Genomic DNA, 13402 nt, shown 5'->3' on the forward strand with positions numbered 1-13402 from the left:
CCCTGCCAATGTGTTTTAGCCATGTGGTACACCAACATGGCTGTTCTTCAGTGTGGCTAAAGTTAGTGGCATAGAGGAAGGTGGCATAGTGTGGGGTCACGTCAGAGTGGCATTCTCTGGAGTAGCATGGAGTATAGAGCATTGACGTAGAGTGCATTGGCATTGTTTGCAGTGGCGTAGAGTGCTTTGGCATAGAGTGGCGTAAACTGGTGCAGAGTGGAGTGGCGTGGAGTTGAGTGATACAGAGGGCAGTGGCGCAGAGTAGAGTCGAGTGGCATAGAGTTCAGTGGTGTGGAGTTGTGTAGAGTAGCATAGAGTGGTGTAGAGTAGCATAGAGTGGTGGAGAGTAGAGTATAGTGCTGTAGAGTGCAGTGACGTGGAGCACAGTTGTGTAGAGTACAGTGGTTAAGAGTAGAGTGGTGTAGACTGCACTGTTATACAATGGATTGACAGTGGAGTACAGTAGCGTAGAGTAGATTGGTTCGGAGTAGAGTGAAGTGACATAGAGTGGAGTGGTGCAGGGTTCACTGCAGTTGCGTAGATTGGTGTAGAATGCAGTGGTGCAGAGTAGATTAGCGTGGCATACAGTGGTTTGGCGTAGAGTGCAGGGGCATAGAGTTGAGTGTTACAGAGTAAAGGTAGGAGTAGAGTGTATTAGCATATAGTGCAGTGTTGTAGAGTGGCATAGAGTGGAGTTGTACAGAGTAGATTGGTGTGGCCTAAACTTGAGCTCGTAGAGTGCAGTGGTGTAGAGTGGCGACGAGTGCATTGGCATATAGTAGGGTGGTACAGGGTAGAGTAGAGAGGCATAGCATGAAGTGGCGCAGAGAGCTGTGGTGCAGAGTGCAGTGCCATGGAGTGGTGTAAAGTGGGGGTGCAGAGTAGAATATAATGGTGTGGAGTGGAGTGGCATAGAGTGGAGTATTAATGGTGTGGTAGCACACTGTCATTACAGAAAAAACATTTTCAATTAAAATGGCCTTTACAATTGCACAATTGTACAGTTCTAGCAATAAAACTATACAGTGCAAAGACTAAAATGTGTGGAAATTGCATCACCCAGTGTAATGATTTACTGTAATCATATTAAAGAATTTGTTTCCAGCACATTTCAGAAATAACAAAAAATGTGATACATTTGTTTTCCTAATTTTAATATATTCTCAAATACTTTCACTGATCATTTAAATGTTGTTGTGTGCTAAAAAAACAATCCAACTCCCAGTACCCAGCAAGATTGTCATGTAAATCCTCTCACCTTGAAGTCAGAGAAAGAAAAGTTAACAAGTGCCCTCAGAAGACAGCCCCTAACATTTGGCCTCTGTCTTTGAATGCACAGCAAATGTGACAAGATAAGAACAAGATTTAACAGGCTGTTTGCAGAAAGAAAGCACTGAGAAGGATACTGTAAGTACGTTTTGGGCAAGGGAAAGTACAAACTCCAACTGGACACCCTAAAACAAATAATGCCAGCAAATGGAAAGTAAGAAAATGTGAGTTAGAAACCACAACTCCAATGGCAAGCAATGGGCAGAAAGCATTCCTAGGTCAGCTTTTTGAACGCCCCCAGGATGCCTTTACCAAACCAGCTCTGCTGTCTGCCAAGGCTACGACCTAAAAAAGAATACAGGTAAACACAGGCAGGAGAGGGGAGAACTAACACTGAAAGTAGAATTGCAAGATTGGGAGAGAAAAAAAGAGGAATGGGCAGGTGGCAGAACCGGAGGAGACTGGAAATGGGTGTGACGTGGTTTTCTGTAAACAAAGTAGAAAGAAGGGGTAAATAGGTCTGGGATCAACCTCATAGAGTAAGGAATAATTGGAAAGAACAGCATGAACACATAAAAAGTATCACTTCGGAGCCAGTAATTCTGATCTGACAACAAAAATTAAGATTCTTATCAAGACAGATTGGACATATCCGATTGAAATTGATGATCCGATATCAGGGTTACGCTGAACCGTATCCATTTCAGAAATAGTTGGTATGTTAAGACAACTTTCATTGGAAGTTGTGATGAAGTATCAGTTTCATTGGGATTTTAATAGAGAGAAGAAGTGTTTAAGAACTTCTACTCACTTGCTTTGATCCACCGATCCTTCTGGTTTCAGAAAGAGTACGTATATTGAACAAGCCGGGTGTTTTATCTGAAAACTTCCTGCTCAGCTTCCCAGTCTCCTCTACCTGGGTTGTAAAAGCAAAAAGGTGTTAGAAAAGTGAACTTGCCTTGTTTGTGTGTATTGTGTAGACTTTATACTCCAGTATTATGCATCAACCCTTTGGATTTCTGGGTGGGTGCGTATGAAGCTTAAAATTGCATTATTCTGGCCATTCACAACTAAGTCAGGGTTCTGAGAAAGGGTTGAGTTTTGCATGTTGCAGTCCCTGCACCTAGTATGTTGATAAAAAAAAAAGCCAAACTCCATTGAAAGGAATTAATTTAACCTTCAGGTCCCCTTAGGCTTGTGCCTCCAGCACCCTCTTCTCTGCCTGACTCTGAAACTGCCGGATTTTACCTGCACTTTTGCATTCAGTTTCTATGTGGCACAAAGACAAATGTAAATCTGGGCAGTCACAGTGCCTTTGGAATGAGCATTATATAGCGCCTTTGGGGTGATGTGGACCTCGGATTGAGGGAACCGCTACTCATGCTGAAGATCTCACTACTTCCTTCTCCGTGTTTTGCCCCTGCAGGTACTCATGACAATGTCTTCGCGAGACCGGCATATGGAGTTCTACATCAAGGCGGAGCCGGCCAGCCCTGAGAGCATCCACCAGCACAGCCCGAGTGGCTCCTCGGACACGAGTGGCGGCAGTGGGACGTGCCAAGAGCTGGACTCGCAGCTGCTGCACCTGCCAGCTGGAGTCCCCCGGCGACTCGATGATGAGGAGGCAGACGATGGCTCAGGACGGGGCAAGTATGCGCTGAGCTCCATGCCCAAGCGACTCTGCCTCGTGTGCGGAGACATTGCATCGGGATACCACTACGGCGTGGCCTCGTGTGAAGCCTGTAAAGCCTTTTTCAAGCGAACCATCCAAGGTGAGAGGTCTCTTAGGGGAGGAAGGAGTGCGCTATGTAAGATGATGGGCTTGCAAGAGGAAGATGGTCTGGCAAAAAAATTAAAATCAGCCTGTTGGTTGGGGTTTGTTAACTTAAAATGTGCTAGCAAGTGTTACTGCGAGTGCAACATAGACAACATACTTTAGTAAATTGATATAGCAGGGATGTCATGAAAGCCTAAAAGCATTTCATAACATGAGTAATTAAAGAATATTCGAAGCACTTTACAAGGTGATGGACTTGTTAAGGGGAAGGCTTTTGTTTGTACCTCATGATCCCACTTCTGGTTTCTCCTTTGTAAAAATCCCTCTCCTTAAAAGGACAACCTGTAAAAACACCCAGTTGAACGGTGTAGATTCTGCAGCACCCCTGACTACTTTCACCCCTTAAATCTCAGTAAAAGTATATTTGGGTAGAAACTGATGTTCAGTCTATACTTCACTTCTCTAGCAGCAAAGAAATTCTAATTAACAAAGTATTGGCAATCTGTAAGCTTCTTTTGGGGAAACTTAACAATTTTGACGCAATAACAGACAACAGTTACTTCAGAAATCATTTAGCTTTATGGATGGCGCAGATGGGATTGACCCAAGAGTGTCTGGATCGAGACTCGTGTATGAAATCTAGATGCAGTTCTTTCTTGCCTCATGCATGGTGTCTCCTTCAGATCACTTTTTTCCACCGGTGGGTGTAGTAACATTTTAGCAAAGTTGAAGATTCACCAGTGAAAAAGAAAGTGCCTAATGGAGAAGAAACAGACGTTGGCGTGTCACATTGGTGGTCCATCTAATGGGGATAAACTACAATATGTTTTTCCAAACATTGGTCTGGCAAAGTTGTATGGCAATGTAGCTACACCTTAGAACTTTGCACTTGCAACCACAGGTCCCCATAAACAGTTCAGCACAAAGCGTGGGATTGCTTTTGGCGAGGTGATCACTATAGGAAAAGTTAAGGTTTGCACTTAATTCAGGGCCTGACACATAAAACTCAGAAACCGAGGCTGGCACATCATGTCTTCGGAGAGGAGAGTAGACCTGGAGAATTGTAAAGATGATAAGCTGTCACATCAGTTGGAGTAAGAGTTTCCAGTTTCCGATTAGTAAACTTGCAAGGAACAACAGTCTCACAGAACTGCGATATGGAGGGGTAATTCAGATGCATCTTTGACGAAAAAAAGAAATCATTAAAGGTCCCAGTTCCCAAAAGCCACGAACTTCGATAAAACCTATGAGTCAGATGGCATTCTGGGAGTCCTCTCAACCTCCTCCAAGTGAACTCTTATATTTTCACTCACAGAGCGGCCTTCAGACTCGAATAGAAAAAGGTATAATAAAACGAAATCACCAATCATGTATTTAAAGTGTACAGCTTAGTAAGCAGAGTGGATACATTTTGCAATATCCCTTTACATTATACGACACACTTCGTTTTAAAGGTTAGTAAGTTTTTGAACACTTAAACTGATGCGGATTGCCCAGCCAAGTCTCAGATCGACCTAGCTCTGCATGGAATACAAGAGTCAAACCCCGACTCCTGTTTAAGTTTTCACAACGCCGTGTTAGGATTAAATCCAAGGCGGAGGCGGCCACATTAGTGGCTATTGTTTGGGTATGCACTGGGCCCCTAGCCCTTCAAGGGATATATCCAGCAGCAGCATGGATGGGGCATTCCTGTTGTAGAGTGCACGTACTGGGCTAGGCTGAAAGAGACCTATTGCAACTGCATAAACATATCTCAGGTTCGTCCCGAAGATGTTTTCAAAATGTTATGTCATCCATCTTTGAGTCACAGGTTTTTCAACAATACTCAGCAGTTTTGAAAGGAGCCGCCACACATTGAATATCCTGTGTGCCATAATGCATTGCTTGGAAAAGCTAAGGCCTAGTAGAAGGATTAATCAGCTCTTTTTTAACGTATGGATCCTTTGAAACAGAGAGTGCAGTTTTAAAAACGGGCATATTATGATGGATCGTAGTAAGCAGGTAGAAATTGCCTTCAAGGCTGAGTTTACGTTCACCAGACGATAAGGGTCAATAGTTGCTTTTATGACCAGCATATTCTTCAGCTATATTTATAGAGAACTGACTAATCGAGGTACTACTCTCAGAACACAGTATTGGATCAACTTCAAATTAAAACAGCTTCACACTGCACACACCACACTAAAGGTTGTGTAAAACCTATGCATGCTGTAATTGCTGTAGACTTTATTTACAATCCTTTGAAACTTTGAGGAAGAGCCATGCCAGACATGAAGCACGCTTTGGCTGAGAATACACACATTTTGTAAGATGACTTCACTGTTGTAGGTTTTTACTAGTATTACTCTGCCAATAAAAATGTACGTGAAAATAACAATTGCCGTGGAAATAGTGTGTAGAATAAGGCCAATGTGGCATGTACAGTGTGAAGTTGGAGAGCTTAACAGCTTTTAGAATTATTAAAAGTCTGGTCACCAACACCCACTGGCACATGTGAGCGCCTGTGTTTTCTATATGTATACTCCATGTATGAAAACTGAAAAGCCTGGGGTGTTGGTATGGTGTTTGTGTATTTAATGTTGCTTTGACCTCGGACCCAATTAGTCACTGTCACAGTTGTCACTCTAAATCGACAACATACGAATTCATACCAGATCCATAGTACGACACAGATTAGTTTCTCACGTGTAATATTAGCTGTGTAGTGTGAAAGGTTAAAACATTAGGACATACACTGACACACATTTGCATACACAGACACAGATTCAGCACAAGAACACTGACACACATTTGCATACACAGACACAGATTCAGCACAAGAACACTGACACACATTTGCATACACAGACACAGATTCAGCACAAGAACACTGACACACACACATTTGCATACACAGATTCAGCACAAGAACACTGACACACACACATTTGCATACACAGACACAGATTCAGCACAAGAACACTGACACACACATTTGCATACGCAGACACATATTCAGCACAAGAACACTGACACACATTTACATACACAGACACAGATTCAGCTCAAGAACACTGATACACACACACATTTGCATATACAGACACAGATTTAGCACAAGAACACTGACACACACACACATGTGCATATACATACACAGATTCGGCACAAGAACACTGACACACATTTGTACATACAGACACTGATTCAGCACAAGAACACTGACACACATTTGCATATACAGACACTGATTCAGCACAAGAACAATGACACACATTTGCATATACATACACAGATTCGGCACAAGAACACTGACACACATTTGCATATACATACACAGATTCAGCACAAGAACACTGACACACATTTGCATATACAGACACTGATTCAGCACAAGAACAATGCCACACATTTGCATATACAGACACTGATTCAGCACAAGAATACTGACACACATTTGCATATACAGACACAGATTCAGCACAGGCACATTGACACCCACATTTGCATATACAGACCCAGATTCAGCACAAGAACACTGACACACACATTTGCATATACAGACACAGATTCAGCACAAGAACACTGACACACACATTTGCATATACAGAGACAGATTCAGCACAAGAACACTGGCACATGTGCATATCCATACATAGATTCAGCACAAGAACACTGACACACATTTGCATATACAGACACAGATTCAGCACAGGAACATTGACACCCACATTTGCATATACAGACCCAGATTCAGCACAAGAACACTGACACACACACATTTGCATATACATACACAGATTCAGCACAAGAACACTGACACACATTTGCATATACAGACACAGATTCAGCACAGGAACATTGACACCCACATTTGCATATACAGACCCAGATTCAGCACAAGAACACGGACACACACACATTTGCATATACATACACAGATTCAGCACAAGAACACTGACACACATTTGCATATACAGACACAGATTCAGCACAAGAACACTGACACACGTGCATATACAGACACCGATTCAGCACAAGAACACTGACACACATTTGCATATACAGACACAGATTCAGCACAGGAACATTGACACCCACATTTGCATATACAGACCCAGATTCAGCACAAGAACACTGACACACACACATTTGCATATACATACACAGATTCAGCACAAGAACACTGACACACATTTGCATATACAGACACAGATTCAGCACAGGAACATTGACACCCACATTTGCATATACAGACCCAGATTCAGCACAAGAACACGGACACACACACATTTGCATATACATACACAGATTCAGCACAAGAACACTGACACACATTTGCATATACAGACACAGATTCAGCACAAGAACACTGACACACGTGCATATACAGACACCGATTCAGCACAAGAACACTGACACACATTTGCATATACAGACACGGATTCAACACAAGAACACTGACACACATGTGCATATGCAGACACAGATTCAGCACAGGACCATTGACACCCACATTTGCATACACAGACCCAGATTCATCACAAGAACACTGACACACACACATTTGCATATACAGACACAGATTCAACACAAGAACACTGACACACATTTGCATATACAGAGACAGATTCAGCACAAGATCACTGACACACACACATTTGCATATACAGACACAGATTCAGCACAAGAACACTGACACACATTTGCATATAGAGACACAGATTCAGCACAAGACCACTGACACACGTGCATATACAGACACCGATTCAGCACAAGAACACTGACATACATTTGCATATACAGACACAGATTCAACACAAGAACACTGACACACATTTGCATATACAGACACAGATTCAACACAAGAACACTGACACACGTGCATATACAGACACCGATTCAGCACAGGAACATTGACACCCACATTTGCATATACAGACCCAGATTCAGCACAAGAACACTGACACACACGTTTGCATATACAGACACAGATTCAACACAAGAACACTGAAACACGTGCATATACATACACAGATTCTGCACAAGAACACTGACACACATTTGCATATATAGACACAGATTCAACACAAGAACACTGACACACATTTACATATACAGACTCAGATTCAGCACAAGAACACTGACACACATGTGCATATACAGACACAGATTCAGCACAAGGACAACTATGAAGATGGCACTAAGCAAGAGGCAAGGTGCAACTGTGCCTGACGCCATACAAGAGTCTCACAAGAGACCGTCTCTGGTAAGAAGCTACCTTCGATAATGAAGCATTGAAAACACTATTTAAGAAGAATTTCTGACTCAGTCACTACATGTTAGGAGAGTATATAGTGTGGGATTATATACTATGTCAAGAATCAGAACTATTGTTTCAGATAGAACAGAGTTTCTTCTAGTATTACTGTATATGGCCTGTTGCCTGCCTCCTGAGAACGATGGTGTTGTGGGTTACTGGACATGTGGTGTGTTGTTGCAGGATTTCGGGGGTGGTGGTTGGGGACATGGTTTGGGTGGTTGGTTAGCGGATATGAAGGTTGTTAGATATGCTTACAAGTTGAATGATTACCCTGTAATGCTGAGGTCTGTAAGATAGAGTGAGAGAGATCTCTGTACCTCACTACCTGCCCCATCGAGCTCCTAAGATGTTGGCATCCCCATCTCACCAAGAGTCACTAGTCCCACTTTTTTACACTCCTCTGTTTCCTCTTTCACAGGCAACATTGAGTACAGCTGCCCGGCCTCCAACGAGTGCGAGATCACAAAGCGGCGACGGAAAGCTTGCCAGGCGTGCCGCTTCACCAAGTGCCTGAAAGTGGGGATGTTGAAAGAAGGTAGGTGGCCTCCCTCCAACTCTTTGCAGACTTACTCATTGGAGGAAAGGGAAAGTCTTGCAATAGAGGCACAGCAGGGCGCTTACATGTAAATGCTGGTGGGAACACACCCTGTTTCAACCTTCTTTGAGGCTGAACACAGCTCCGATTGAGGCACTCTTTGAGGGTTATGGACATTCTGCTCCCTGTCAGCGACTGAGGCTACTTGCCAAAAAAGAATTGCAGTTTTTTTTGTCTTTTTTCTCTTCTTCTGCTCATTCTATTCATTTCTCCTGCATGTGATCTTAAGAATGACCTGGGAGAACAGTTGTGTAGACCGTCCACGCCCAGGGGACAAGAGGGACAACAGCCCATTTTCTATTTTTTGAGCCCAGCTCTTCATCAGTTATGAACCCGTATGGAATTTGAATAAAAAATCTAATTGTTGGACATAAAGACTGACATTCTGTTTTTCTTTTTTTTGAACCAATAGGTTCAACGACTATTTGAATTGTGGTGTTTGAACCACCATATTAGTTCATTGATCTGTTTGTTCATCCACAGATTGGATGCTGCAAGAAAGTCCTTAGTGTGATGTTGTCTCTCAGGGCCTAAGCCCTGCCTACCTAAGGCAAACGTCCATCTGCAAGATATGTGTCTCCACATGCTTCTACGGGCATGTGTAATAATGTGGGGGTATCTGTCACCAGGTGGCTGTGTGGGACAGAGGTCCCCAGAAATTGAGCTGTTTTCATTTAGTCCTTATGTAAATTAAATGTCCCTTGGTGCTTAGGCGGGGCACATATTCTCTCTGCATGTGGGGATACGAGCTGCTGGTGCCTGTATGTGGCATATATCAATCAGTGCCTGTGCAGGCACCTGTCTATCTCCATTTATACAGGACGCTTGTATCTATGCCTGTGCCATGAAGGTCTGCATTGTACAGTGAAAGCCTAGACAAAGGAGAGAGTGAGTGTTTTGTTTTGGGGTCTCCTCTCCTAGGTGTCCGCTTGGACAGAGTACGAGGGGGGCGGCAGAAATACAAGAGGAGGCCGGAGATGGAGGGCATGCAGTACCAGAGTACATTCCAGCATCCGGAGCCCACCACGCCAAGCAACAGGAAACCAGGTGCGCAAGAACAGCTCTGTAGATGTGTCAGTCACGAGTGAAGACCGCATGCAAGTAGCGGGAAGGTATCCCAGTGGGACTCATGAGATCAGACCAGCAGTATTGTGTTTAGTAAATCAAGTTTCTATCACTAACGTGGCCATAAAGCTCTTATTGGCTGCTTAAATCTTGTATGCATGGTTGGTGGAGGGTATGTTTGTATGCTTCTATGTGGGAAGTTTTACATGCTCTGTTTAAGGGCCAGAGGGAAATTTTTCATTTTGTTGCTGAGGACTTTGCCTGCGTGTATGCATATTTGTGTCACAGAAGATTGCTATATGCCTCTACTAAAGTTAATCTTGGTCTTGAGTCTTTCTGGGGTTGAGCCATCTTTCATAATAAATTGGTACTTGGACATATTGGTGGGAACTTTCTTCGGGGTTTTTCCTATTGAGCCAGTGACTGGTTGGTCTGTGTTTGCATGGTGAGGCATACATCCAGTGGGTGAACAATTATGTATTTAATGCTATCCAGAATACCAACTGAAATGAGTTTCCTTATTCAGGTTGTGTTCCGGTGTTGGGTAATCTGTACTTGAGAAGGACACACCACTCATGCAATACTTTAAGTGCGCGGGGATAATCAGTAGCGGTGCTACTTTTAATACGAGATTCCTACCAGGGTGACCGGTCTGAAGCCCATGTTGCATAGAAGTTTGGTCCGGGCCACCCATTGCTCAGTCACAATATTAGGGACCTTCAAAGAGATCCATCTAGCCTCAGGGAGATAGAGGAGGGAGTCCGTGACTGCTGGTTTGCAGTCCCACCTCACAGGAGAACTAGAAGTGTGGTGGCTGTGATTTGGAGCCTCTGAGTTCTGCAGAGGAGGATCTATTGTTGTCTGAACAGGGAAAAGGCTGGGGACCCAAGGTATATTATATTGGCTTGATCTAGCCTATAAAGTATGATAGTTGCCTGGGCAGTTTAAAGGGGGGCATGGGGAGATGTGCCTCAGCATCCTCAAAGTGTTTAAGGGGGTTTTGGTTACCTGGTTTAGATGAGGTGTGAAACAAGTAAGTGTGGGTGCTAACTAAGAGGTTCCTGACTTTGCTTGCAGGAGGAAGGGTGTTCGGAGTTCTATGGTAACATGGCTCAAGACAGGATGTTGGCCACTTTTCCGCAGGTTGGAGTACAGAAATATATTAGAAATGTGTGGTGCTTGCAGTATGAATAATGAAGGGGATGGGATTCCAACCCCAAGGGCCCCGTGGTGTTACAGAAAGGGGTCCTGCATTCCAATATGTAGCCTGCCATGAGGATAATACTGTTGACTCCAGCATTGAGTGGTTGAGACTCACTTGCCATTTTGAGTCTGGTAACAAAAGGCGCTCAGACTCACAATTTTTTCCTGTGTAAATTTCTTTAGGTTTTATCTGGTGAGATTGGTGCACGGAAAAGGCACAGGTTAAACGTTTTGCAATTTAGATTGAGGGGATAATGTGCAGTTTTAAAGCCAGAGACATATTATCCCTCATTTTGGTCTACAGAAATTGGAATAGGGAAGAAAAACCACAAGGTGCATTGTTTGTTTTTTCCTCTGTAGCTTTATTTCTCAATATGCCTGTGGATCCTAGAAGGAGGATTTGTGACTGTGCTGAACTTGTTGTCGAGATTGCCCGTCCTGTAAGGTGATGGGAAGTGGTGACTTAACTAGTTAATTGACAAATTGATGGGTGCAATCTGTTGATTTGGTCAGCTGACAGGAAGTGGAATACTGCTTCCTAGTCAGGTGACAGGAAGTTGGGTGGTGCTTGAGTCTCTGGTCAGCTGATAGGATGCAGGGTGGGGCTTTCTGTTCTTGGGTACATAGTGAGTCCGCAGTCTTATTGGCTGTTTGACCTGTTGAAAAGATGAGTGCTGAGCAGGCTGTGCCTGGAAGAGAAGCAGGTTTCGTGTCAATGCTGTGCACTGTACATGTTCCTCAGTGCACTGAAGTGCATACTCCTGTTTGTGTTGTATATTATTCCATGTGTAGCATATGCTGATTTTTGCTGTGTACTGCGTGTCCCGTCCTCAGCTCTCCGCCAGTATGTGAGGGGTTTGTCTCTGTGTTCTTTTTCCTTTGCTGCATGTGCCCCTCTCTCCTTGGGTGTATGTACCCCACCTTCCCTGTGGCTTGTACATGCCCTTTGCCGCACACTTTCCACGGGGCTTCTGTGCACGACTATTGCCCCATTCAGCCCCCGATCTTGTACCATTGTACCCATGTTGTTTGTCACCTTCACCTTGGTGGGCTTGAGCACGCCCCCTCTCTAGTCTCTTGACACGTGGCCTTCTGCTCGCAGTGTTAACTCCTCCTCCTGCTGCCTCATCACCTGCTCCTTGTTTAATGCCTGTGACGTAGATAGTGCCTGCAAACTTCTGTAGTATTGGTACTCTTGACAACCCCCGTGCCGTGCCTTGTCGGAGTCGTTTCACAGACTCCTACCACCTACACGCATGTAGCGCTTCTCCTGGTGGCGATGGCCCCACCGGCCTCAGCTGCCCCGTCCGCCTCTCCCCGCCCACATTGTGTGGTCCTCCATTGCCCCCTTTGCGCTTCCTGGCCCCTCCCCTTGTGCAGTGACTGCTCTCTGCCTCTTCACTGGACATTGCCTGAGCCCTTCTTGTTGTGCTTCCTGCTCTCTTCTCGTGCAGTGCCTGTCCACCCTCCCCATATGCAGTGCTTATACCTCGGGTAGTGCCTGCCGCCTTCCCTCCCACGTGTGGCTCGCCCTATCCCCCTCTGTAGCCTCTGAAGATCCACCCTCGGTGTGCACGGCCTGGCACTTCATGTCTGCACGCTACCCCATTCGTTTGCAGTGCCTGGCCGTTCGCCTACAGTGGACTGCGTTGCCGTTCCCCTCCGCCTCCAGTGTCGCCAGGGAAGGGTCGTCCCGTAGCCTAGAACCTGCCCCTTCTCATGCACTGCCCGCCCCCTGCCCTTCCGCCCGCGGTATGACCCCTGGCCCGGCCCGTGCGCAGCGCCATACCTGCTTCAATACCCATGACCCCCCTCTTCCGTGCCCAGAATTTTAAGGACAAACAACGGGACATTTCACAAAAAAATAGAACCGAGCGCACATAATGACAGCGCTCTTTTACCTTGGAATTACAGAAGAGCCACGAAGAACATAAAATGCAGTTTTTAAAACCAGTATAAGGCCTGTTAATTTATTTTAACACCTGCTATTTTTCCTTTGGAAAAAAAATAATAATAATCATCTCCCACAGTTTACACGCGATCCTCTCTAAAAACTGGGACATGAGCTAAATTGCCCGAAATCTGCTGGGACAGCTTCTCTCAACCCCGCCCCCTTCTCTCTGCAGTGCCTGCCATATTCGTCTGGCACTTACCTCTCAGCCCTGTGGGTTATTCTTTATTTTTCCCCTTG

The 13402-nt window shown here is 44.7% G+C and overlaps 1 protein-coding gene across 3 annotated transcripts in view; it reads left to right on the plus strand.

Moving 5' to 3' along the window:
- LOC138259407 (estrogen-related receptor gamma-like) overlaps window positions 1–13402 on the plus strand; it is a 58220-nt gene that overhangs the window by 29755 nt on the left and 15063 nt on the right. Inside the window, exons 2-4 of one of the 3 annotated variants that reach the window (XM_069207152.1) lie at window positions 2696–3041; window positions 8767–8883; window positions 9865–9990. In XM_069207152.1, the coding sequence (XP_069063253.1) occupies window positions 2702–3041; window positions 8767–8883; window positions 9865–9990 (583 nt within the window). In that variant the 5' untranslated portion in view covers window positions 2696–2701. Of the gene's footprint in view, window positions 1–2695; window positions 3042–8766; window positions 8884–9864; window positions 9991–11829; window positions 11916–12507; window positions 13376–13402 lie in introns of those variants that run through there. The other 2 variants (XM_069207153.1, XM_069207154.1) reach the window with 2 other exon arrangements.

The sequence above is a fragment of the Pleurodeles waltl genome, chromosome 9, assembly GCF_031143425.1.
Source record: "Pleurodeles waltl isolate 20211129_DDA chromosome 9, aPleWal1.hap1.20221129, whole genome shotgun sequence".
NCBI lineage: Eukaryota > Metazoa > Chordata > Amphibia > Caudata > Salamandridae > Pleurodeles > Pleurodeles waltl.